Genomic DNA, 25969 nt, shown 5'->3' on the forward strand with positions numbered 1-25969 from the left:
TTATCGGCGTTGTCATAACTAGCCAGCTCCCCATCACACAGGCAGGCCCTCATGAGAGTGTTGGATGATGCACAAGTACCAGCTGGTATGAGCAGAGAAGACTTAGCTAGATTGGTAGCTCACATCATCGGAGAACACAAAATCTGCTTTCAAAAGAGGAGTTGCCAGCAAAAGGGACCTCTCACAACAGGGCCCTCAACATCACCGTGGAATGCGGAGGCAAGGCAATGGGGAGAGTGCTTGTGGAAAATAGATCAGGCCTCAATATCTGCCCCATCACCACCTTAATACAGCTCAGCTACTATATGAGTAAAATCCGCCAGAGCGGGACAAATGTTAGGGGATTTGATGGGTCCCAAAGTGACTCCATAGGAGAAGTAGACCTGCAAATCCAAGTTAGACATGCCTCTTTCACAGCAGAATTTCAAGTCAGTGTATCACAGCCAACTACAATATGCTCTTGGGAAGACCCTGGATACATTCTGCTAGCGTAATCCCATCAACTCTGCACCAGGCCATAAAGGTTGAATGGTAGGGATAGGAAATCGTAGTGGCAGCTGAGAAAGATACCCAGGATCACCCTTACAACATTGTGCCAGCAATCGAAGGGAGTCCCAACAGATCAAACTTTCACGAGTGGAATACATTGGGGCCATTCATGCAGAGGAAGAGGTCGATAACCTTATGCCAGCAGTCTACAAGATGATTGCTTCCGCCATACTAAGAAGTAGTTTTGAAATAGGAAAGGGTCTGGGAAGGGTCTCGAAGGGATAACGGAGCCCGTGCCAATCCCACAAGAAAATAACCACTTCGGTTTAGGATATACTTTTGATGAACACGAGCTCACAAAGTAAATCAGGAGAGAGCCCAGAACAAGAAACTTACCTCATCCAATTCCGGGACTGTACCAGTCATTCCCCAGAAAGACGCTGATGCTGAATAAAGAAGAAACTGATAGGAGGATCGAGTCGCTATTCTAAGAAGAGGGATGTTGCGCGATTGTTGGAGAAAGTCAGGAGACACCCAACATACGCAGTCTAAGGCCAGGAGAGCACCTAAAAAATTGGACATCTATCCCCCTCTTGGCTCCTCGGTAAAGAGATGAATTTTCCTTAAAACCTTTTTGTTAAAAACTGCGACATCGGCTGAGGCCCGAATGATCGCTTTTACAAAAATTACTTCGTGATGTTTAAAATGGAAATGGTCTGATGTTGTTCTGAACCAGGACCATAGTTCTAATCAATTACTTTTGATTTAATGAAAAGCCTCGATAGACATAAAACTGCTACTTTTACCGAATAATAATAACGAAAATTTTCTAATTAATTGCGCATCAAGAGATTGAAGTCTATGTGGACGATGTCATTATAAAATCAAGGGAGTGCTCAGAGCATACTGTGCACTTGCGTAAGTTATTTGACATACTTCGCAAATTCAATCTAAAGTTGAACCCTGCAAAATGCGCATTCGGAGTACCTGCCAGTAAGCTGCTAGGGTTCATAATCAGTCGTAGGGGTATTAAACTAGACCTACCAAGATTAAAGCAATTCAGGAGCTACCGCCTCCCAAAACCAAGAAAGAGGTCATGAGCTTCTTGGGAAGGTTTAGCTACATTGGACGGTTCATAGCCCAGTCAACTATGATTATAGAGCCAATCCTTAAGTTGCTCAAGAAGGACGCTCCCACAAATTGGACAGAAGAATTCCAAGAGGCATTTGACAGAATCAAGAGATACCTTTCTAATCCTCCCGTCTTGGTACCGCCCAGGCCAGGGAGTCCTCTGTTGTTGTATCTATCAGTATCAGAAAAAGATTTCGGGTGCATGCTCGCCCAGCATGATGAAGAGGGCAAAAAAGAAACATGCCATATACTATTTGAATAAGAAGTTCACTTACTGCGAAGCACGGTATACGCTCGTAGAGAAGACCTGTTGTGCTTTGACTTAGATCGCCCAAAAATTGAGACACTACTTATCTATATTTACCACTCACCTCATATCCAGAATGGATCCCCTGAGCTACATATTTTCGGCAACAAATTCCCGTGGGAAAGTTGGATATATGGAAAATGCTACTAAGCGAATTTGACATCGTGTATGTAGCGCAAAAGGCAATCAAAGGACAAGCCCTGGCGGATCTGCTAGCTGAAAGACCCGTAAATGATGAACTGTACCCATTACAGACTTTCTTCCCAAATGAGGAAGTGATGGCTATGGAAGAAGAGGTGGCAGAACTATACTCGAGCTAGAGACTGTTCTGTGATGTAGCAGTTAACTACAAAGGATCAGGCATTGGAGCGGTATTGATATCAGAAACAGGGCAACACTATCCGATGGTCGCAAAACTCAACTTTAGATGTACCAACAACATGGCGGAATATGAAGCATGTATCCGCGGCCTCAGGATGGCGCTGGACATGAACATACGTGAGTTGTTAGTAATCAGGGACTCCAATTTGCTCATAAATCAAGTAAAAGGCAATTGGGAGACCAAAAATGATAAGATACTCCCATATGTGAATCTGGTACAAAGATTGTGCGCGAGATTCAAGAGTATTGACTTCAAGCATACTCCAAGGGCTCAGAATGAGTTCGCAGGCGCATTGGCTACAATAGCATCTATGATCCAGCACCCTGAGAGTACCCATATTGATCCATTAGAGATCACACTGAGAGAAGAGCAGGCTCATTGCGCACATGTCAAGACCGAGCCAGGTGGCCAACCATGGTATGCCGACATTAAAGCCTACCTGGAAAAAGGAAAGTATCCCCCAGAGAGTTCCGCAAATCAAAAGAAGACCATCGGGAGATTGACCACTGGTTTCGTTTTGAACAAGTGTTGTACAAAAGGACCCCTGACCTCGGATTGCTCAGGTATGTTGACGCAGAAGAGGCCACAAAATTGCTAAAAGAGGTGCATGCAGGGGCATGCGGACCCCACATGAATGGATTCACCCTGCTAAGAAAATCTTGAGGACGAGATATTATTGGATGACCATGGAGCATGACTTCTGTAAATTCATGCAAAAGTGCCATCAATGTCAGATACATGGGGATCTGATCAAGGTTCCCCCTCAGAGAATTACACGCGATGAGCTCGCCCTGGCCTTTTATGGCATGGCGAATGGACGTCATAGGACCCATCGAGCCTCCGGCCTCCAATGAACATCGTTTCATCTTAGTCGCCATAGATTACTTCACTAAGTGGGTGGAACCAACTTCCCACAAATCAGTGACCAAGAAAGTCATGGTCGCCTTCGTAAAAAACAATCTAATATGTCGATTCGTGTGCCGGAATCTATCATCACAGACAATGGTGCCAGTCTGAACAGCCTTTTGATGAGAGATATCTGTGAGCGATTCAAAATCACCCACAGAAATTCTACCGCCTATCGGCCATAGATAAATGGAGCCGTAGAGACTCCCAACAAGAACATCAAAAGAATCTTGAGAAAAATGATCGACAACTACAAGAATTGGCACGAGCAGCTGCCTTATGCTCTGTTGGGATATAGAACGACAACCTGAACTTCCACCGGGGCAAACCCATACCTCCTTGTCTATGGTACAGAAGCAGTCATACCCGCAGAAGTGGAAATCCCTTCACTCAGGATCATCCAAGAGGCAGAGCTAAAAGCTGCAAAATGGGTCAAAAATCGTTATGAACAACTGGCTATGATAGAGGAAAAGAGAATGGTGGCGGTATGCCATGGATAGCTATACATACAAAAGATGTCTCGAGCCTTCAACAAGCGGGTCAGAACCCGACTCTTCCAAATCGGACAACTCGTACTCAAGCGAGTCTTCCCTCACCAAGAGGAATATAAAGGGAAATTTGTGCCGAACTGGCAAGGCCCATACATGGTCAGGAAAGTACTATGTGGAGGAGTCGTAGTCATAGCCAAGATGGACGGACAAGAGTGGCCTAAAGCCATTAATATAGACACGCTCAAGAGATACTACATTTAGGATCCCATTTGCTTGTATTCACATTATTATTTGCTTGTAATCATACTAGAATAGGAGAAAACAAATCATCTATGTAATGAACTACGCAATGACCTGAATTCCCCATGGTGGGATACGTAGGCAGTGCTGACACCCAATTTTGTCCCGCCTTCCTCCAAAATATGTATTTACGCTTCTAATATTTTTGGCAACTTAAGAAACAATTATTTACATTTTACTACAATTATTAGCTTTTTATTAATATTATCGTTTCATTATCCTATTATAGTCACTAGCTATTATTATTTTTATTTTATTACCGTTTCTACTACCACTATTATTATTATTATTATTATTATTATTATTATTATTATTATTGGCAACTTAAGAAACAATTATTTACATTTTACTACAATTATTAGCTTTTTATTAATATTATCGTTTCATTATCCTATTATAGTCACTAGCTATTATTATTTTTATTTTATTACCGTTTCTACTACCACCACCACCACCACCACCACCATCATCATCATCATCATCACCATCATCATCAGCATCACCATCATCATCACCACCACCACCATCATCACCATCATCATCATCATCACCAGCATCATCACCACCATCACCATCACCAGCATCATCACCATCATCATCATCACCACCATCATCACCATCATCATTATTATTATTATTACTATTACTATTACTATTATTATTATTGTGATTATTATTATTACCATTATTATTATGATTTGCACTATGATCACTTTTAAGATGTTTATTTACCGTCTTATGCACACACGCATCGCATTTATTTTATGCAATTAAACAATAGCATTTATTTATTGTTAAACTTTAAAATATTATCGCACGGCTATTACAACATCGTATAATTTTATTTAGTAATAAATATACAATGAGTAATATTTTAGCACACGTTGATATATAATCAATGGAAGAAGATCTCTCATTTAAATTTAGAAGCCCAAATTGTTTCTTTCATTCAGCCCAAATCCTTGTATGTTTTGAACTATGCTTGACCTGATTCCCTTAGTGGGATACGTAGGCAGCCCATATAAGGCTCAGTCTCGATATGTTAAAATTCAGTATCCTCCTGTGCCAGAAACTGGGATAATTTTAAGGGCATCATTGCAAAATGACATCGAGAGGCATGAAAGAGTATATGGTCAACAGAGTCGTCAGACAAAGGAAAGATTTTGGAGAAAGGATGCTCGCTTTGTTTCACAGTGTGTCACAGTCCCAAGTGCAGCAGAAATTATTTATCACTATATACATATTTTACTATGCATATTTTCTTTTGAAATAATATGATTTTTTTTAGTCAAATGATTTTATTAGTTGGCCAAGACTGAGAAATAGGCGGAGGTTACAAGTCCAGACCAAATTGGAAGCACCAAGAGCCGGATCTTCAAAGTCAACGCGAATCACCCTCCCCCGAAACTTACAAATTTTCTTTGAGTGCAGGTTTCCAAATTGCGGAAGCTGAAAGATATAATTTACAATCTTGCAAGGACTACGTGTCGAATGGTTTGAGTTTCATTATAATATTTAGGAGAAATTATACCTCTCAGATGTCGATAATTCTCGGAATTTATGATAAATTAATGCTTAAGTCTTACAAATGATTTTTCAAATGTATCGACGCACAGATATTTTCTACTGCTTTCAAATGCTTCGCATAAATGCTTTCAAATGCACTGCACATGCACTATTGCTTTCAAATTCCCGCATAAATGCTTTCAAACGCACTGCACATGTATTGCATTATTACTTTCAAATGCCCTGCAAACGCACTGCATAATTACTTTCGAATGCACCGCACATAAATCCCACTACTGTTTTTAAATACACTACACACGCATAGCGCTATCGCTTTCAGATGCTATACGTGAATACTTTCAAATGCACCGTAAATTCATTGCACCACTGCCTTCAAATGCTCTGCATAAATGCTTTCAAGTACACCGCACGCATATTGCAATACAACTTTCAAACGCATCGCACATACATTGCATAGCTGCCTTCAAAATGCTTTGCACTGCACACGCATTGCACAAATGCTTTCATCCGCTTCGCATAAATGCTTGCAAACGCACATGCACCGCACAAATGCTTTAAAATTCACTGCATAAAGGCTTTACACCATGAATCATGTTGGTTTAAAAACCTCATTTTCATCAACCATTGGGTTTTAAAGAAAACCTCATTATGTCGGCTTAGAAAGCCTCATTTTTCATAAATCATTCGGTTTAAATAATCTCATCTTCATATCTGGTTAAGGCCTTATTTTCATTAACCATCGCCGAAGGCATCATTCTCATGGACCATTGGCCTAAAACCTCATTTGCATTAGCCTTAGCTAAGGCTATTTTACATCGCTTTACTTCCAATATTTATTTACTAACTGTTTTATCTAGTTTAAGTTTCCCAGGAACTTTAGCGCTACGTGGAACCTTTTCTGCGGCAGTGAACTGGGGCAATTTGTTGGGAAGGGTATTCAGAACTCCTGACAAGAGTCAAGGGCCTATCTCGAACGCTCAAATATTCCGCTTGCATTCCAACACATTCATATTTCAGAATTTTCAAATTCGATCATAATACCTAGTGTCATCATAATTCGACACTGGGGCAATATTTTCAAAGATTCGCACCAATCGGGACTTGCTATTCATAGGTGTCATAGTTATCCCAGAACTACACACAACCTGATTCTCGTGCAACCCGAGATATGTAGGCAACTCAGAGACCGGAGTCCGGCCACAATTCTCTCAAATTTTCTTTACCCTTAGTCTCCCAAATTCTTTTAGTCGGCACAAAATAGGCTACTGAGTCAACGTCTTTGCCCAAAAATTCTTTCATCATTACCGGTCAAAGAGGGACAAGTTGTTGACACCCAATTTTGTCCCGCCTTCCTCCAAAATATGTATTTACGCTTCTAATATTTTTGGCAACTTAAGAAACAATTATTTATATTTTACTAAAATTATTAGCTTTTTATTAATATCATCGTTTCATTATCCTATTATAGTCACTAGCTATTATTATTTTTATTTTACCGTTACTACTACCACTATTATCATTATTATTGTTATTATTATTATTATAATTATTATTATTATAATTACTATTATTGTTATTGTTATTATTATTATTACCATTATTATTATGATTTGCACTATGATCACTTTTAACATGTTTATTTACCGTCTTATGCACACAAGCATCACATTTATTTTATGCAATTAAACAATAGCATTTATTTACCGTTAAACTTTAAAATATTATCGCACGGCTATTACAACATCGTATAATTTTATTTAGTAATAAATATACAATAAGTAATATTTAGCACACGTTGATATATAATCAATGGAAGAAGATCTTTCATTTAAATTTAGAAGCCCAAATTGTTTATTTCATTCAGCCAATATTGGCCCAAATCCGAGCCCAATCAACCCACAATTTTTTCGGACCAGCCCATTGTCACCTAAAATAATACCCAGCCCAATATTATCAGCCCAAATCATAACTAGTCCACTACCCATTTTAACCTACCCGACCCGCCCCAATTTCTTTTATTTTGTTCATCACCTAAACCTAATGAACTTATCCTCAGCGTCGCTTCTCTCTCTTTCCCCTTCCCTCTCTCTTCTTCAACACAAACGGAAAATCACAGAAGCCCTTTTGTTCTTACAGGCCATGCATGGCCATTTCGGGGAAAGGAAATTGATGGCTCGTCCTTTCCCCGTCAGGTTCAACCGTTGTAAGTTTTGTTTCCTTCTTTCTTTTTCTGTTTCGATCTGAAACCCTTAGTTGGGTTTGTCCAAACGTGAATTTGAAAAGCTCGCTTGTGATTGGTCGATTCAACAATTGGAGGGATTTTTCCCTCCATTTCTACTCGCCTATCAACTTAAACAAAGGAAGATAAGGGTTTCGGGGGGGGGGGGGGGGGGTTCTATATAAAGAACCCCACCCCCAGTGTCGAGGGGATTTTTTTGGATCTGGGTCTGGATACCAAGAATTCCTAATTGAGTCCTTCATTTAAAACCTAGTCCTGTTTAATCAATAAATCAACTCCAAGTAGAATTTCCAATCGAGTCTAAATCTGATTTGTTTTCTCTTTTGTTTCGTGGTGTTTGGGTGTTGAGGGTTGTACTCGAAAGAGTCCGAGCATCGCTCGCGTTCAAGCGTAGACCTGGGATTCGAGCCCCTATTCACTGCACCCAAGAAAGGTGATTTTCTTTCCTTAGTTATTTCCTTTTCATTTCAGTCATTTACATTCTAGTTGCTTGTATGGTTTGATGTTTGATGTCTGTGATTATTTGTGATGTTCTTAGCTTTATAATGCTAGTTTTGTTTTAACTTAATCTTGTCTTGATTCTGTAGTTGTTTAGCCTTATGTGTACTTCAAAGATTAGTCATGTAGATTTTAAAAACTCATTAGTATATCTTTGATTAAGTTATAGATCAGCTTTAGGTAAGCAACATGTTAGTTATGTGGATCTGTGTTTTATTTCCTAATCAGTGTCTTGAGCCATCTTGTTGAGTTGTGATCTTCTTTGGTTTGAAATGTGATCTATGTGATTAAAACTAATTACTATGAGTCTATTAAGTCTAAAAACCTTAATTTAATTGTGTCTGTTAAATTATGGTCAGTCATGTGCGATAAAGTTCAGGGTCTACTTAATCATGTCCTATTTGCCTTTGTCTCCTGTTAATGAGTTATGTAAGCTCATTAGATGTATATTTTGGGATGGTGATCATACTAGTTAGTTGATATGCCCCTGTGGTTAAGAAAGCAAAAATTTGGTTTATAGCTTGCTTTGTCTTCTTAAAGGGATAGGTTTGTTTTGAATAAGAATTACCCATGAAATCTGTAGTATTTAATTAAGTTTAAGTCACCTGTTTTGAATAAAATAATATGCCATGATTAACTTGTTAAGTATCCCAGTTTGTAGATTTGTTGGCTTTTAATGCAACTGAGTTACTTGAGAATGTTTTGAAGGGTTGGATCTTAGTCACTTGCCCACTTATGAGCCTAAAAAGGCATGCTAATATGAGTTTTAGTTAATCTGAGGAATATCATCAGTCTTCTTTTCTTTAGTTGGTTCATGCGTATCATCTCCTATTGTGGTTGAGTGGAGGTTCTGTGACTCTCGGGGTGCATTTGATTACAAATCATTCATTTAAGAGAAGTAATTTGATATTGTCACATGACGTTTGAATAGAAATGAAGGTTATTACTTAACTAAGTGATAGGAAGAGGTCATAAGTAAGTTTTGGCATCTGATAGATCTAAAGTTATTTGGTCACAACATGTTTGTAAAGCTCATTATCCTCACTTGATTTCTAATAAGTTTCAGTTAATGTTCTGAAATCCTCTTGTCATGTTTAAAAACCGGTTCTGTTTGGTGTTTGACTTAGCTTGACTCTAGGACAGTAACTTTATGCTTGCTAAATTGAAAACTACATCTTTTGAGGCTGAAATGTTATGTGACTTGAGTGATTAAAGTAACCAAGACTTTGTATGCCCCTTGTATGCCCTGTTTCCTAGTATGAAACTGGTACCATCTGTCTGCTGTCAGTTCAGTATTAAAATCCATCAGAACATGCTTTGAGGGTTTTAAAAGGATTTTAAAAACTAGTTTAAATATCTGAAAACTTGTATCCACATCCTGTTAAGTCTAATAAAGTTATGTGATGTGCTTGGATGATAAATATACTAATTGCATTCCATATGATCTTTCCTTTGGTAAACTTGAACTTGTTTGTGCACTTGCGGACACTGTATGAGTTAGAATGGTATGCTTCTCTTGCATGATGCTTTGTTTCGATTCAGATGAAGGGATCTGGTGACAGTTGTTTCCATCCTTATGACACCAAAATACTTTGTATTCTGTTTGCTTACCTCTGCCCGTGATTAAACTGAAAGTATAGATTTGAGTATTATCATAAGCCTAAATGTATAAAATATGTCCTGTCTAAAATCTTGTAGATAGTAACATGTCTTATCTCAATCCTGTACATGCCTAAATGCAACAAATGTTATACTGTTTTAATTCTGCCATGTCTAAATGCTATTTTGCTTATATATTACAAGTGTGTTGTAGCTGAATTATGTATATGTGCGTATATTACTAGTACACTTTCGTTTAAGCACATTAATGAGGAGATTAGTTGGTCATTATGGATTAAGCTTGAACCCTCCCCGGTGTTAGCCATGCTTGGGATTCATGAAATCCCTTGGAACTTGTGCAACATCGGGAAGACGGGGGCAAAAGCTTTTCAATATTAACCTTCTAAGCATCCTTATGAATGTGTAGGCATGAGGTATACTTAAATATACATAATGAATACATAAATCACTTGTTTGTCTCGAATATTGATAACGTACTTAACGTATTTAAAATAATTTATGATAATTCAATTTAGAATACTTAAAAAATAGCGTACTTATTCTTTGTTTTGTTTTTTAAAAAAATATATATAAAAACAATTTTCTAAACGCATAAGATAAGATTGCCTATAATGCCTCATTCATTTCATTTGAGACTTAATTAGTTAATCCCTTTGTTTAATTATGATGTCCACTTATGTCTTTATATTCATTAAATTCGGCTAGTACTAGGTATTAAACCCATTGCGTTATCAAATGCAAATCTTTTACTTAATCACTTAATTACTTAAGATGAAATACTTTTTCTTATATTACCCATAAAATATAAAAATATTATTTTTGTCACAATGCCTTATATTCTTCATTTTTTGAAATCTTGATAATATTTACAAACTATTTTCCTAAACATTTAAAATGTTATATTTGCATTTTTTTAGTCTTAATTAAATAACCTAAGTTTTACCAGTTAATCGTAGTTAGCGAATCTTAAAGGATGCCTAACCCCTTCTGTTTACCTCAAATTTGGATAATCAATTAAATTTGTGAGTAGGTATATGATATGTTGTTAAGCCTCAATCTACTTGATGAAAAAAAAGATATATATGAATATGATATGAAGAGAGCAATAATGATCAGAGATATGCTATAGATTTATGTGTCTACTAATATATGAGTATCACTTGATTGAACAAATTTAAGAGATGAACACAACGAATTCAGATCAAAATACGATATTGAGAGAAATTTGTATATATTTTTCTAGTACAAAATGTTCTTGATATGAGGAAGCCAACCCCTCAAAAGTAGGGCAATGAGCCCTATTTATAGTATTGCCCCATGAGCTTCATACAACATGAGAAACTAAAAAATAAAGAAAAAACTCTGAAATGGATTAGGCTGGGTTAGGTTTGCCATACGGTCTGACACACGTACGATTGGCAGTTAGACATGGCAGGACGTTATCGACGCATGGCAACCACACAACGGATCTCCCGGATCAACAGCCACGATCACACAGACTAACGGCCACGACCGAACGGACCAATGGCCACGATCAACTCGGCTATGGAGAAGCCGGAATAGATGATGCCCTTCCTTTGCTTCGGTTCAAACACTCCTCTAGTTTAGAAAGAAAGCCTTCGTGCACATGCTTATCCCTTTCTTCCCTCGGTCCCCGGTCTTACCGTTTTAACATATATCTGATTTTTACCATATACAGATAGTCCCCACACTTTCTGGACCGAAGTTTTATCGAAGTAACGGGAAGTGGATGAATCAAGAAACCGGTGACTCCATCTGTCCGTTGTTATCTTTTCATTTTGGCGGGAACAGTTGCGACACGTCCCTCTGCCATCGCCCACGTGTCTTATCCCGGATGGTCTGCTCTGACAACTGCCGCAACGCACGTCGCTTCAAGTCATTCCTCATTAATAAGGGGACACGTGGCACTCCCCGGATGGCTGGGAACTGTAACCGCCCCAACCCCATGTCTATATAACGTCTTCCAACACTTCATTTTGTTATTTTACGATCCCCTTATTCTTATCTTCAATCCTTGACTTCATTTCTTACAGCTTCAGTCCTTCATTTCTTCTCCTCACTTACCATCTTCCAATTCTTATCTCTCGTTGATTCATTACTGGCATTATGCGAACGGAAATAGCTTTGCCAACTCCTTCATCTAACCATTTTTTGTTGAATGTGTTGTTGCTTCTTCCCCTTGTTCTTGACCATTTTGAATTCTGACTGTTCCTCTCACTTCTGTTCTTAACTCCCTTTTCGAATTCACCCAATCTCTCTTTTCCATATTTGCAAATGTCTGCCAACACCGAAACCACTTCCCATGATGTTCCCTCGGTTTCTTCTCAAGGAACCGAGCCAACTTCGCCGCCTAAGGCGAAAATCGCCTTCGAGCCTACTGCTTCGGATATTGTACCGGCCAAACCTAATTTCAACAAAGATTTTGAGGTTGAAAAACCTTCTCCGGTATCCGATAGAGGGTTTGATGTGAGACGGTATCCCTCATCTATTACCGAGGATAAACTCGACTTAGTTCGGGCCGATTGTGGATGGGACAACCCCTCAGTCCAAGTTTTTGCCCCCGGGCTAGACGAATCAGTCACCGACCATCTGGAGGGCTTTCTATATGTTTATACTTATCCTTTCACTCTCCAGATTGACCCCCCGGTCGACCCGGTCATCTTATACATGTGCCGGACTTACAACGTAACCTTGGCGCAGATTGGCCCGATTGTTTGGAAAACTGTGGCCTGCCTCCGGTTGTTGTCGAATAATGCAGGAAAGGAATTCACGTTGGCCCACTTAGTACAGTTATACTGCCCGAGGTTGTTCCGGGGTGGTGTAATAAAACTCGCAAAGCGTAGCCATAATCTAATTTTCTAGAAAATGGACGAAGACAGAGACCGGGGCTGGTTGGAGCGATATATCCGGGTTCGGACCTTAGACATTATTCCGGACAACTACATGCCTTTTCCAGAAAGGTGGAATAATAATCATAAGTCGGAACTCTTTTAATAATTGCTTTTGTATGTTTTGTCGAACTTCAGTTCTTCCACCTTCTCACTACTTGCCTTCTTTATATTATCCGTGGGTTGGATTCCTCCAGTCATCCGGAATCTCAACGAATGGGTCACTGCTCTCCTCAGCCAACATGCCCACGACGACTGGACATGGGGGCACCTGTCATGTGGCCGATGGATCGCCCAGAACCACGGTAATACTTAGTTTCTGTCTGTATTCATTGCATCTTCCACCCTTCTGTAATATCTTCGATTTTCAGGTTTACCTAAGGGCTCGGTGAATCCAAGGTCGAAGTCGGCAGCTGAACCCACAACGTCGGCACCCAAGTTCGATTCAGCTGGTGCATCTCGCATCCTTGCTGCTGCTGCCAAGAGAAAAAGGCCCTCGGACAAAGGGCAGAAACCAAAGAAAAGGGCGAGGAGCGTCGTTAGGACTTTAAGGGATGAAACAGAGCCCGAGCTCCTTGGTCGGAGTATCAATGCGGCCCCTTCCGTGACTCCCATTCCGGAAGAGGGTATCACCGTTTCACCCCTTCCTTCAGCCGGGGAAGGACCTTCGGTTCCGGCATGTGCGGAAGAAATTCTTTACCCGACTCCTCTAAGGTCGATTGAATTCGTCGATATTTCAGGTGAAACTTCTTCTGAAGAAACCCCCCTGCAAAGGACAAGAAGATCCGGGGGGGGGGGGCAGCTGCTGCCGAAGCTGGTCAAAGAACTGAGCCGGTCCACGAGACCGAAGTCCCCATAGATGTTGGTCCTCTGCCCGACTATGAGACTGCCACACCTTCGGAGATCCCTGCATTTGCCGAAGCTGCTGAGGTCCCCCCCAAGTTCTCCAACTCCGGCCTCAAGATTGGACGAGTTTGATGAAATGTTCGTGGACACTCCTCCTGCTACCGGCAAAGCTGCTGGTTTCGGACATCTTCTGATCCCTCGAGCTACGAGAGCGGCTAGTTGGACCACCGAGTCCGGTGCCAGGGATACCCTGGAGCGCACCTTTCCGGCCCCAAGTGTGGAACCGAGGAGGACGAGATCGGCTGTGATCACCGTTCCCGAAGATTGCAGCTTTCTTTCTCGCCCGGTGGGTGTGGCAAGCTACCTGAGGCCCCTGGTCTCGGACTCAGACAAGCAAAATATGAACGGGGTCCCTTGGTAGTGCCTCATTAACGAGGGTATGCACGCGGGCAATCGGGTAAATTTATCAGCCATCCTTGCATAATTTCATTGAGAATTTTAGTCTCGTTTGTTCAAGTTTTTAACTTGCTTCATTTGCAGAGTGTGGTGCTCGTCAACGAGGCTTTCGTCCGTACCCAGCAAGAGGTGGACGATCTCAAGGGCCAGCTGGATGCTCAAAGCTGAGAGACGGAGAAATTTCATCACCTTCTGCAGGTGAAGGAGGATGAGTTGAACCAAGCAGTCACTCTTTCCAACCTCCGACTCGAGCTCGACGCAACCAAGGCCGAAAATTGTCAATTAAAAGGGGAGCTGGCCGAGATGGTCGAATATAACCGGTGTCTCGAAGCGGACAAGATCGGCCTTAGCCGAGACAACGCTCATTTATCCTCAAGGCTTGGTGAGCTTGAAACTACCGTCACTCAACTCTGGGAGGACCTGGACTCTGTCAAGTCCGATGCTACGAGCATGTCCAAGAGGCATCGGCTGCTCAAATCTGAGAATGCCCGGTACAAAGAGCGTATGAGGGTGCTCGAGGAGAAGGCGGAGAAGAGGGCCCAGATATGTGATGATCTAAAAACCGGGCTCGCGGAGACGGTTGATGCTAATGACTCTCTCAGGGCCGAGCTCGAGTCATATATTCAAATGCAAAAGGTCCTCGAAGAAGATCCGGACGTACAGGCGGCAAAGTTAGTCCTGGCCGAAGCTGATTTGGAAGAAGCTCTAAAGAGTGTGGAGGCCGCCGAGGCTCAGGCTACTATTGCTGCTGAGTATGAAAAGTGGAAGTCTCGGAGGATCACTCTTGAGTAAGCCGAGCATGGCTTTGCGGATCTTCCGGCCCTGATACTCGAGGCTAAAAGAATCGAGGAAGAGGCTAAGGGTGCCCTCGGGGCTGACTCCGACGACTCCGAGCGGACAGTGTCTGAACACTCCGGATCCAGCCATACCGGATAGATTAGGGCCTGTACTTAGCCTTTTATTTTTTTTACCTTTTTAGGAGTCTCCGATGTAAAATATTTTGTATAAATAGAACATGCATTTTTCTTTACTTTGTTTGAATGTTCGTTATGACTTCTGTCCGAATTGTCGGTCCGTTTTAAGGAGTCATTATTTCTGACTTTCCCGAATATCGACTTTTCTCTTCATCCGGTAATTTTTGTCTGGGGATTTGATGGAGCTTTTTCCCGTGGGACTTATCTTATGCTTTGTGAATTCAGACGTTTCCGAATCACGATGGGCATTTTTAGGGCCGGTATTTTTCGGACACCTGAATCTCAGCCTTAGCTAAATTTTGATGTAACAGTCCCCGTTTGAGGGGTTAACAATTTTGGCTCGATTCACTATGACCTTGTTGCCTTTGTCGAATTTCGACCGTAGTGCTCGGAATAGGGTATGTGAATGAAGTAATGCTGAAATACGGCGATAATCATCGGGGTAGTGTTTTAATCAAGAAGACATCCGAGATATCGTTATCCGAACTTTCGATGATTTTTGTATTGCAAGTATTCGTACATACATTATGGGAATTTTGTTTCCTTCTGCTTTTGCCGTAGCAAATACTAAATGGACACGATTCATTCTGATCGTTTGGCCCTTACATCGAAGCCTACTGCAGAAGGTCCGGTCTTGGCTTTGCCGTAGCAAATATTGAGTGGGCACGATTCATTCTGATCGTTTGGCCCTTATATCGAAGCCTACTGCAGAAGGTCCGGTCATGGCTTTGCCGTAGCAAATATTGAGTGGGTACGATTCATTCTGATCGTTTGGCCCATACATCGAAGCCTTATATAAAAGGTTCGGTTTTGTTTTGTTGAGCTCCTCCGATTTCCGCTAACCGGGGTAAGCTTCGAAGTAGGTATAATAGTCCCCTAGTGCTTATCCGAGCTGCAAGATCGGGTAAGCGCTATTAAGTCCCCATTCGTAGGGTGTGACCCCGAGTTTCCGGGTGTTTGTCCTTGTCTTCGTCGAGTAACACTTTGTACTTGTTACCTCATTAAAAACCTCGTCGGAAAACCCATTTTGGGACAAAACCGTACTAAGGAAAAGAGTGCAACACGTGTTTTCAGACCTAGATTCTAACTTTATCCGGTACTCGATCTCCTGCAAAAATGAAAAGTTAAAAGAAAAACACGGGGAGTCCATACCTTAGAAGTAGTATTATTTCAGATGAGCCACATTCCAGTTATTGTGCAACCGTTGCCCATCCATGGATTCCAACTGGTAAGATCCTTTCCCCGTTATCTCGGTTATCTTGTATGGTCCTTCCCAGTTCGGACCCAGTTTTCCTTCGTTGGGATTCTTGGTGTTCAAGGTAACTTTCCAAAGCACCAAGTCCCCAACTTGAAAATGCCGAAAATTGGCTCTCCGATTGTAGTACCTTTCCATTCTCTGTTTCTGGGCTGCAATACGGACCAACGCATTTTCGCGGAGTTCATTAGTGAGGTCGAGCTTTACGGCCATGGCCTCCTCGTTTGACTCCTCGGTGGTATAGCTGAACCGGAGACTTGGTTCACCAACTTCTACGGGAATAAGGGGTTCGGCCCCGTAGACCAACGAGAAAGGATTTTCCCCCGTGCTAGATCTCGATGTGGTTCTGTAAGCCCACAATACCTCCGGTAATATTTCCCTCCAGTGATGCTTTGATGCTTCGAGTCTTTTCCTCAGATTTTGGATTATTGTTTTGTTCGTGGACTCCGCCTGTCCGTTCGCACACGGGTGATATGGAGTTAATACAATTTTCTTGATCTTCAACCCTTCGAGGAAATCGTTGACTTTGCCGCCAACGAACTGGGGACCGTTATCACAAGTTATCTCGGTAGGGATGCCGAAACGACAGATGATGTGGTCCCATATGAAGTCAATGACCTCCTTTTCTCTAATTTTTTCGAAGGCCTGTGCTTCAACCCATTTGGAGAAATAGTCAGTCATAAACAAAATAAATCGGGCTTTACCTGGTGCCCATGGCAATGGACCAACAATGTCCATTCCCCACTTCACGAAAGGCCACGGTGACACCACCGAATGCAACAACTCCCCGGGCTGATGAATCATCGGTGCATGTCTCTGACACCCGTCACATTTTCGGACAAAATTCATTGAATCTTCCTCCATCCGGTTCCAATAATAACTGGCCCTGATAATCTTTCGGACCAGAGCTTCAGCACCGGAGTGGTTGTCGTAGGTACCTTCGTGCACCTCTCTCATCACATACTCCGTTTCTCCGGGACCCAAACACTTTGCCAGGGGTCCGAAGAAAGACCGTCGATACAATTGGCCGCCTACCAAGCAGAAACGCGCAGCTTTTGTCCTTAGCGATCGGGATTCCTTTGGGTCACTCGGGAGCTTTCCATCTCTTAAGTAATCGACGTACTTGTTGCGCCAATCCCACGTTAAACCAGTTGTGTTTATTTCGGCATACCCGTTCTCTATCTCCGTATTCATCAAGCGCACCATAGTACCGGGGTTAATTTCTCCCCCTTCGAGCGAAGATCCCAAATTGGCCAATGCATCGGCTTCACTGTTCTGCTCCCTCGGTATATGCTGCATGATCCATTCTTTAAACCGGTGTAGTATCACTTGGGTCTTCTCCAAATACCTTAGCATCCGTTCATCTTTGACCTCAAAGACGCCATTCACTTGGTTAACGACCAAAAGCGACTCGCACTTTGCTTCAATTATTTCGGCCCCCATACTTCGGGCTAATTCCAAACCTGCAATCATAGCCTCATACACGGCTTCATAGTTAGTCAATTTAACAGTTCTAATGGATTGTCGAACGGCATCCCCGGCCGGGGTTCTATGGACGATTCCTAGCCCGGAACCTTTAAGGTTCGAGGCTCCGTCCGTGTACAGTGACCAAATACCCGAGGCTTCCCCCGAGGTTAACAGAAGTTCTTTCTCAACCTCGGGGACCATAGCCGGGGTGAAATCCGCCACAAAATAGGCCAAGATCTGGGACTTGATGGCCGTTCTGGGTTTGTATTCGATATCATATCCGCTAATTTCTACGGCCCTTTTAGTTAGTCTACCCGATAATTCCGATTTATGCATGATGTTTTTTAGGGGGTAAGTAGTCACTACACATATTAGATGGCATTGAAAGTAGGGCTTGAGTTTTCTAGAAGCACTTACCAATGCCAATGCCAATTTTTCCAAGTGGGGATAACGAGTCTCCGCATCCCCCAAAGTTCTACTTACATAATAAATAGGGAATTGTGTACCTGATTCTTCTCGGACCAAAACGCCACTTACCGCTATCTCGAAGACAGCAAGGTAGAGAAAAAGCCGCTCGTCCGCTTTTGGTGTGTGCAGCAGCGGTGGGCTGGACAAGTATCTTTTTAATTCTTGTAAAGATCTTTGACACTCCGGTGTCCAAACGAAGTCGTTCTTCTTCCTCAGTAAGGAGAAGAAGCGGTGACTCTTGTCCGAGGACCTCGATATGAAACGACTTAGCGCCGCTATCCTTCCGGTGAGCCTCTGCACTCCTTTAACGTTATTCACTACCTCGATATCCTCGATGGCCTTGATTTTGTTCGGGTTGATTTTAATACCCCGGTATGACACCATGAAACCCAAAAATTTACCGGGCCGGACGCCGAAGGCACATTTTTCCGGGTTGAGCTTCATGTTATACTTGCGGAGTACATCGAAGGTTTCCTGCAAATGCTTTAAATGGTCCTCTGTTTCCAGGGACTTAACAACCATGTCGTCAATATAAACTTATATTGTTTTCCCTATTTGTTCTTCGAACATTCCATTAACTAGGCGTTGGTAAGTTGCACCGGCATTTTTTAGTCCAAAAGGCATGACATTATAACAGTAAGTCCCGTATCGGGTAACAAAGGATGTTTTTTCTTGATCCTCCGGGTGCATCCGAATTTGGTTATACCCGGAGTAGGCATCGAGAAAACTTAACATCTCATGTCCGGCTGTCGCATCAATCATTCTATCGATGTGAGGCAACGGAAATGAATCCTTCGGGCATGCTTTGTTTAGATCCTTGTAATCAACACACATTCGAAATTTATTACCTTTCTTCGGCACCACTACTACGTTAGCTAGCCAGTTCGGGTACTTTACCTCCCGGATAGAGCCTATGTTCAAAATCTTTGTTACCTTGTCTTTTACGAAGGCGTGTTTTGCTTCTGCCATGAGCCTTCTTTTCTGCTTTACCGGGGAAACCTCCCGTCCAAACTGAGCTTGTGAGTTGTTACTTCCGGTGGTACACCTGTCATATCTATGTGGGACCGTGCAAAGCAATCGGCATTAGCTCGAAGAAATTCAATTAACTTGTTCCTGAGCTCCGAGGTTAACCCCGTGCCCAGGTATACCTTCCTATCCGGTAAATATTCGAACAAGTTGATCTGCTCCAGCTCCTCCACTGTTGACTTGGTTGCATCCGAGTCATCTGGCATGACGAATGATCTGGGTACACCAAAATCATCCTCTTCATACCCCGGATCTGACCCCGACTGCTTTGATTGCTATTTGGTGTCCTTTTCTCCGGTTGAATCTTCTTTCTTTTGACCTGATTTTTTGGGCCGAGGTGTCGCTTCCTCGACCGTGAACATCTCCCTTGCAGCGGGTTGTTCATCTCGGATGGTTTTTATCCCCTCCTGAGTCGGGAATTTCAGCAGCTGATGTAATGTCGACGGCACGGCCCTCATGCTATGAATCCAGGGTCTACCCAGTAATGCATTATACTTCATATCTCCTTCGATTACATAGAACACAGTTTGCTAGATAGTGCCATCGATGTTTACCGGTAATAATATCTCCCCCTTGGTGGTTTCGATCGCCATGTTGAACCCGCTGAGTACCCAGGCTACCTGTACAATCTGATCGAGTAGCCTTAGCTGTTCGACCACTCTCCACCGGATGATGTTGGCCGAGCTACCTGGGTCAATCAAAATACGCTTAATTTGAGTTTTAAAGATAAGAATGGAGATTACCAATGCATCATTGTGCGATTGAATTATGCCTTCTGCGTCCTCGTTGCTGAAAGAGATGGAACCCTCTGGTATGTAATCCCGACCGCATTTTTCACGCACAGCAGAGACCTTGGTTCGTTTCATCACCGGCCCTCGTGGGGTATCGGTGCCCCCAATTATCATGTTGATTATATGCTGGGGTTCTACTGGCTCGGCCCTTTTAGGGGTCTCCCTTTCCTTGTAGTGACCTTTGGCTCTTTCACTCAGCAATTCTCGGAGATGGCCATTTTTCAATAACCGGGCTACCTCCTCTCTTAACTGGTGACAATCCTCAGTTCTATGTCCATGGGTTCCATGATATTCACACATCATGTTCGGGTCCCGCTGGCCCGGATCCGACCTTAGAGGTCTCGGCCATATTACATCCGGAATACGGCCAATGGCCGATACGAGGTCCGAGGTGTTGACGTTGAAGTTGTACTCTGATATCCTCAGCGAATCTTTGTTGACGACAGAGCTTCTGGTGTCACTCCTGAATGAGAGACCTCGACTGTTCAACGGGCGGTCGACCCGTTTATCACCCCGACCGGAGAAATGGCTCGGGCCAACCCTGGATTTCTCCGACCTGAAGCTTGGTTTCTCCGAATGAGAATATGGCCGATACCTTTCCGTCGATGACCTCGCCTCCGGTTCGTAGTTTTTCCTTGGTCTCTCAAAACTTTTGTTCATGTTTACTGGCCCCGGGGGAAGCTCGAGTTGGCCGTCCTCCATCCAAAGCTTCGATTCGTATCAGTTATGGACATCTGCCCATGTCACAGCCTCGTATTCCAGCAAGCTTTCCTTTAATTTGCACGAAGCCGTCGAGCTCCGAACATTGAGCCCCTTTGTGAAAGCTTGTACAGCCCATTCCTCCGGAACCGGGGGGAGCTCCATTCGTTCCCTTTGGAACCGGTTGACAAATTCACGCAGTAACTCATCTTCTTTTTGGGCTATACGGAAAATATCCGCCTTCCGAGCCTGCTCCTTTTTGGCTCCGGCGTGTGCTTTATTTGGGTCGTTGATTTCATTGGTTGAGTGTTTTGGTTCTAGAAATGGATTTGTCCTACATCGTTCATGATAGTTTTGGATGAATTTTTGGGGTTCTATAAATTGACCCCACTCTCACAAAAAAAAAAAAAAAAGAGGTCGGACAACAAGGAGAAAAATAGGCAGATAGAAAAAATTGGGGGAAAAGTTTGAAAGTTGAAGAAGTGGAATAAATTTTGATTTTTCAAAAGCTTCTTAGTAAAATTTTAATACCTTGACAGAAATAGTCAGGGTTTTTCTCAGTTCTAAAATGTTTTCTTGCTTTATTTTTATTTTCACGTGGCTAAGTGTTGAGATTGGAAGCATAAGGTTCCCAAGTCCATTCTTTTCTTGGCTGCGCACATAAAAGGTAACCCTTGATTCATTTTATTACATTATTTAGAATTTTTCCTAGCCTAAGTGTATTTACATTAGTTAGACTGCTTGGTGTTTAAATTTTTGCTCATAATGGTTCCTGTTGTTAAAGGTTGTCTTATTTGGTTATGTGTTTAACTTATGATTTACTTGAGGCAAAATTGTAGAACCAGTATGAATACTATGTTGAACTCATTAAGAAAAGAGGCTGATTGGACTTCATGGTGGCTTGTTTGTTTGTGTGACTCTAATGTTGTCACGATCCCTACTGGCGGATCATGCAGGCACCACCATATTACTAACTAGTAGGCGAACCCTAACCAACCACCCAAATACTCATCCATTTTATAATAAACACTTTCTTAAAAATCACAAGATTAAAATAAAAGCTTCGTACAGACTCTGTTTCAAATACAATAAAACTAGCAAAAACAATCGGGCTCTAGTCTAGACAGGTACAAGAGCTCCTACTACACACGCAAGACAAATTAAATGACCCAGCCTCTGCCTGGAGTGAGATAAGCGAGGTTGTAGGAGAATGCCTAGTAGTCCACACGAAGAAACTTCAACTTAAACCTACAACAGACCTACACCCCAAAAGGGATGTAGCAAGAGTAGTATCAGTACACCACACCTACTGGTAAGCATCATAGGTCTATTAATATTAGTTCATGCAACACAATTTAAAGTCAATAAGATAAACAGATAAGTCAAGGCTCTCGGGCTTCTCAATATAGATTCCTTCACTATCACCCTCTTACCTCTCTACTTTAGCTATTCATTTCTTTTATTCCTAAGAATTACATGTTTTCTAATTAATCCTAACAGTTCCCTTCCTTTTATCCAATTTATTAAATCGCGTCTCCGCGTTCACCCTACCCTTTAATTTCTACCTTTTTCCGTGAAGTTTATCTACTCAATTTACTTACTACGATGTGATGCACCCAGATAATGACTTATCATCTGAATTTCGCTACTACACTTACCCTCATAATAGCCACCACCCCACACAATCTCAACAAAATCATAGAAGATGCATAATCAATATAACCGACTAGCAGTACACACATGCATAACATAGAAATATGAGATGTAATATTTGATGCAAGGACCTAACCACGCTGTACATACATTCTAACTGATGTCATTGCTCAGTAGTCATGACCTGCGGGGGACCCATGGTGTCCATGTACCACTCGTTCCGGATACTCAGACTTGCTTGCTCCATGTATTTACTCATATACACACATAACGTAACGCAATGATGCAAATGAATCCAACAAAGTCATAAATCATGCCCTTGATGGGCGTAGTACTAATCACGATTTCCTTCAGTCCCCTCAATAAAACCTCTTGTTAACAAGAATGAAAATCATGCGAATATTTCAATACATCTGAAAAAAACACGGAAATCAAATACTCCTAGGGATGCATAATCTAAACAACGAAATACCCCCTTCTAGCCAAGATACATAACCCATTCCTTATTCCATAACACATACCCCTCAACGATGGTAGCATTCACCACTTAATAAATATTCATTGTTACCCTAGCTAGTATTTACACCTAGTTTTAGTTAAGTTTTAGAATATGTCCTTCCAAACTCCATGTCCGAAGACCTAATCATGCAATCTCCCGTCAACTCTAAAGGTATATAGATTCATTAATCAAATTCTAACACAAGTAAACCATAACCTACCTTATTGAAGAACGACCAATTGAATTCCCATGAATTTCTCGCCTTCCCAACCTTCGTCCGAATCCATGAGAGATGATAGTCATGGGGAACGGTGTGCAGGAATTAGAAAGAGTCTCTCTTCTTGGTGTCAAGGGTTTTTCTTTCTTGTAGAAACCTAATAGCAGCCTTAGGGAGTCTTTTATTAAACAGGAAGGTGAAAAATAAACTAATTGACCAAAACACAGCCACTGTCCCGCTTCGACCGATGCGGCTGTCATTGTTCCGCTATAACGGGACCGCTGTGGCGGTCCTTTGATCGCTGTGGCGGTCCCTTGACCGCTATAGCGGTCCATTTCCTTCCTTGGGCCCACGACTTCTAATTCTATTCGAAATTATTTTTTCCCACTATTAATCCTTAAAACACCCTATAGGGCTTATTATTCACGGTCATAGACCTAGATTGGGCATGGGTTCGCGAAGTATTAAATAACGACTGGACGGGTCGTTACAAATGTTATATGTCTACTATGAAATGGTGTGGTTTAGGTACCTTGAACATTTATTTTTTCTTTTCCTTTCTTCTTAAATGACCTTACTCACATAGAATAGAATAAAGACAGGACAAGTTAACAGTTTGTTTGTTTTATTAACTAATATGCAGATTCAAAATGGAATTAGGTTCAGTTTTGGTTTGTGAATTGGTAAACTATTAAAGGAAACACCTGTGATCATGTTCTCACTTAGTGTAGGCCAGAATGTGTGTTAAATTGCGTATGTTTTGTAGCAAATCATAGAACTAATGTGATTAAGGATCTTGAGTATGAAATCTTTTTTTCTTTGGTTTGATCAAGGCTTTAGTTTCTTGTCTGAACTTGTTGCTTAAACATATAATGTTCATAACTTGTCTTGTATAATTCATGTCACAAGTCCTACATTTGGAAAATGATTTGTCCCTAAGAAGTTTGGCAAAAGGAAAAAATGAAAAAGAAAGGATCAAATTTTAGGAACTGTATGACCAAGTCATCATTTCAAGATTAATTAAGATCAATCTAATTAGCCTAATCAACTATGAAGATGGTTATTAGTTTGTAACTTGGTTAGTCATCACTTTTGGAGCTGAAAGATATAAAAATGGAAGGGAACAGTTGTGAAGGATGAAAAATATGTTCTGCTGTCTCTGATCTCTTGTTTGTTAGTCCTATCCCCATCATTTGTCTTATCTAACTAGTCAAGTGATTTGTCATGAAAGTGGACTGGTATACCCTATACTCTTGCATCTGCAGATATTCATTCATGAATAGACCCTAGTTTAATAGATGATCCTAAGTGTTAAAATTTAACAAGTTTAAAGTATTAAGTGAAGGGTGAAATGAAGTAGTTTGGTCATGTTTGGTCAAGTTCTTGAACAGTTTAGAGATTGAGGCTTTTCTTTTTCTTATCTTTTTTTTTTAAACATGAGGTATGTTTTCTTTTCTTTGTGCATGAGTGAAGAATATGGTGATAATAACTCATGATCCCTGATTGGCTAGGCATAAAAGATGGAGATAAGTAGGAAAGGTCTTATAACTCTACTCTGAGTAAAAGAAGAGGATAGAAAGAAAGAAAAGACGAGGGGGTAACTATAGATAAAACCTTAAGAAAATGTTTGGCTTTAATATATGAACTGTCCAGTCTTCTTTTAGTATATGCTCAAGGGTAAGAAAAGAGGACCATAAGTGTAGATGTATGGGTTAAAACCACTTGACAAATGGGGTAGTCTTTTAAAGACATCTTAGGAGAAGATTGAGAAAGGGTCAGGTATCACTTGACCCACAGTATCTTTCTTCCCAAAATAAGAGATTTCCGTGGCATGCCCCACAAGTCTATGGGGTGTAACCTGCTACATTTGCACACTTGGTGTTTTTCTTTGCCATTTACTGAGTTAAATGGATCCTAAAATATGAACTTTTTATGCATTAATAACTGTTCACTTAGATTATTAGACTTGGTTTTTATGGGTGATTTTTGGTATTTAAATGAACTCTGTTGACCTTCTTAGATATGCTTTAGGGATGGGTTGACTAGGCTAGATAATATAAAGTAATTTGAAAGATTGTAGTCTGAGCATAAAACTGGAATGAGGAAAAGGCTTCAAGTAGGAATACTATTTGTTTAAAAATAAGGCAAGAAAAGCTTTATGTGGATAATATAATAAGGTATAACAGACTCTTTAATATTTGGATAGGCTGGGTTCATAATTAAGATCTATATGTAAGTCCTGTGTGCATTGACTTGGCTTCATCTGTGTTTGAAAGTGTTTGTTTTCTCTTTTTCTAAGAGGTATTAAGACCTTAAAAGGAAGGAAATCAGTGGCTTACATCAATTTAAGGTGGTAGTATAGTGTCTTAAGGATATATTTGATTCCTTCTTTGTGGTACTTTAGTTAATATATCATGTTTCCAACTTTGAGATATGTCCTTGAATTTACTACTCCAAAGTCTAATTAGAAGATAAAAACTTAACTTAGTCATGTTGAATAGATGTGTTTCCCCCTTGTGCAGTATTTAAAACCAACTAAGGATACATTAACAAAAAGTGAATTTAGAAATAATACTAGCTGAGTTTGGAATACTTGTCCAGTTTGAAGAAATGAGAAAACTAGGAGTAGGCCACTACTTGTGAATATATCTAGATCATGTGCCTCCTCTTTGAAAATCAACCTGTTTCTTTCTGCAATAGAATAGGACCAGGGAAAAGGTATAAAAAGGGATTTCAAACTCTGAACTTTAAATGTTGAATCTTCTGTGCATCCTTGGGACTGTGGGACTTTCTAGCTGCTTAAGGTGTATGTAAAAAAT

At 41.2% G+C, this 25969-nt stretch overlaps 1 protein-coding gene across 1 annotated transcript; it reads left to right on the top strand.

Moving 5' to 3' along the window:
* The first annotated feature begins 2403 nt into the window (after window positions 1-2403).
* Window positions 2404-14313, top strand: LOC132637651 (uncharacterized). The gene is made up of 2 exons (XM_060354713.1): window positions 2404-2872; window positions 14186-14313. The coding sequence occupies exons 1-2, from the start codon at window positions 2404-2406 to the stop codon at window positions 14311-14313; spliced, it is 597 nt and encodes a 198-aa protein (XP_060210696.1).
* The last annotated feature ends 11656 nt before the right edge of the window (window positions 14314-25969 follow it).

This window comes from Lycium barbarum, chromosome 4, assembly GCF_019175385.1.
Source record: "Lycium barbarum isolate Lr01 chromosome 4, ASM1917538v2, whole genome shotgun sequence".
Lineage (NCBI taxonomy): Eukaryota > Viridiplantae > Streptophyta > Magnoliopsida > Solanales > Solanaceae > Lycium > Lycium barbarum.

Bases quoted from the DNA above. Each gene is read 5' to 3' on its own strand.
- LOC132637651 (XM_060354713.1), top strand. From the start codon at position 2,404: ATGGCGCTGGACATGAACATACGTGAGTTGTTAGTAATCAGGGACTCC. The intron at 2,873-14,185 runs GTATGTTGACGC...CTTCATTTGCAG, and splicing joins CCTGACCTCGGATTGCTCAG to AGTGTGGTGCTCGTCAACGA.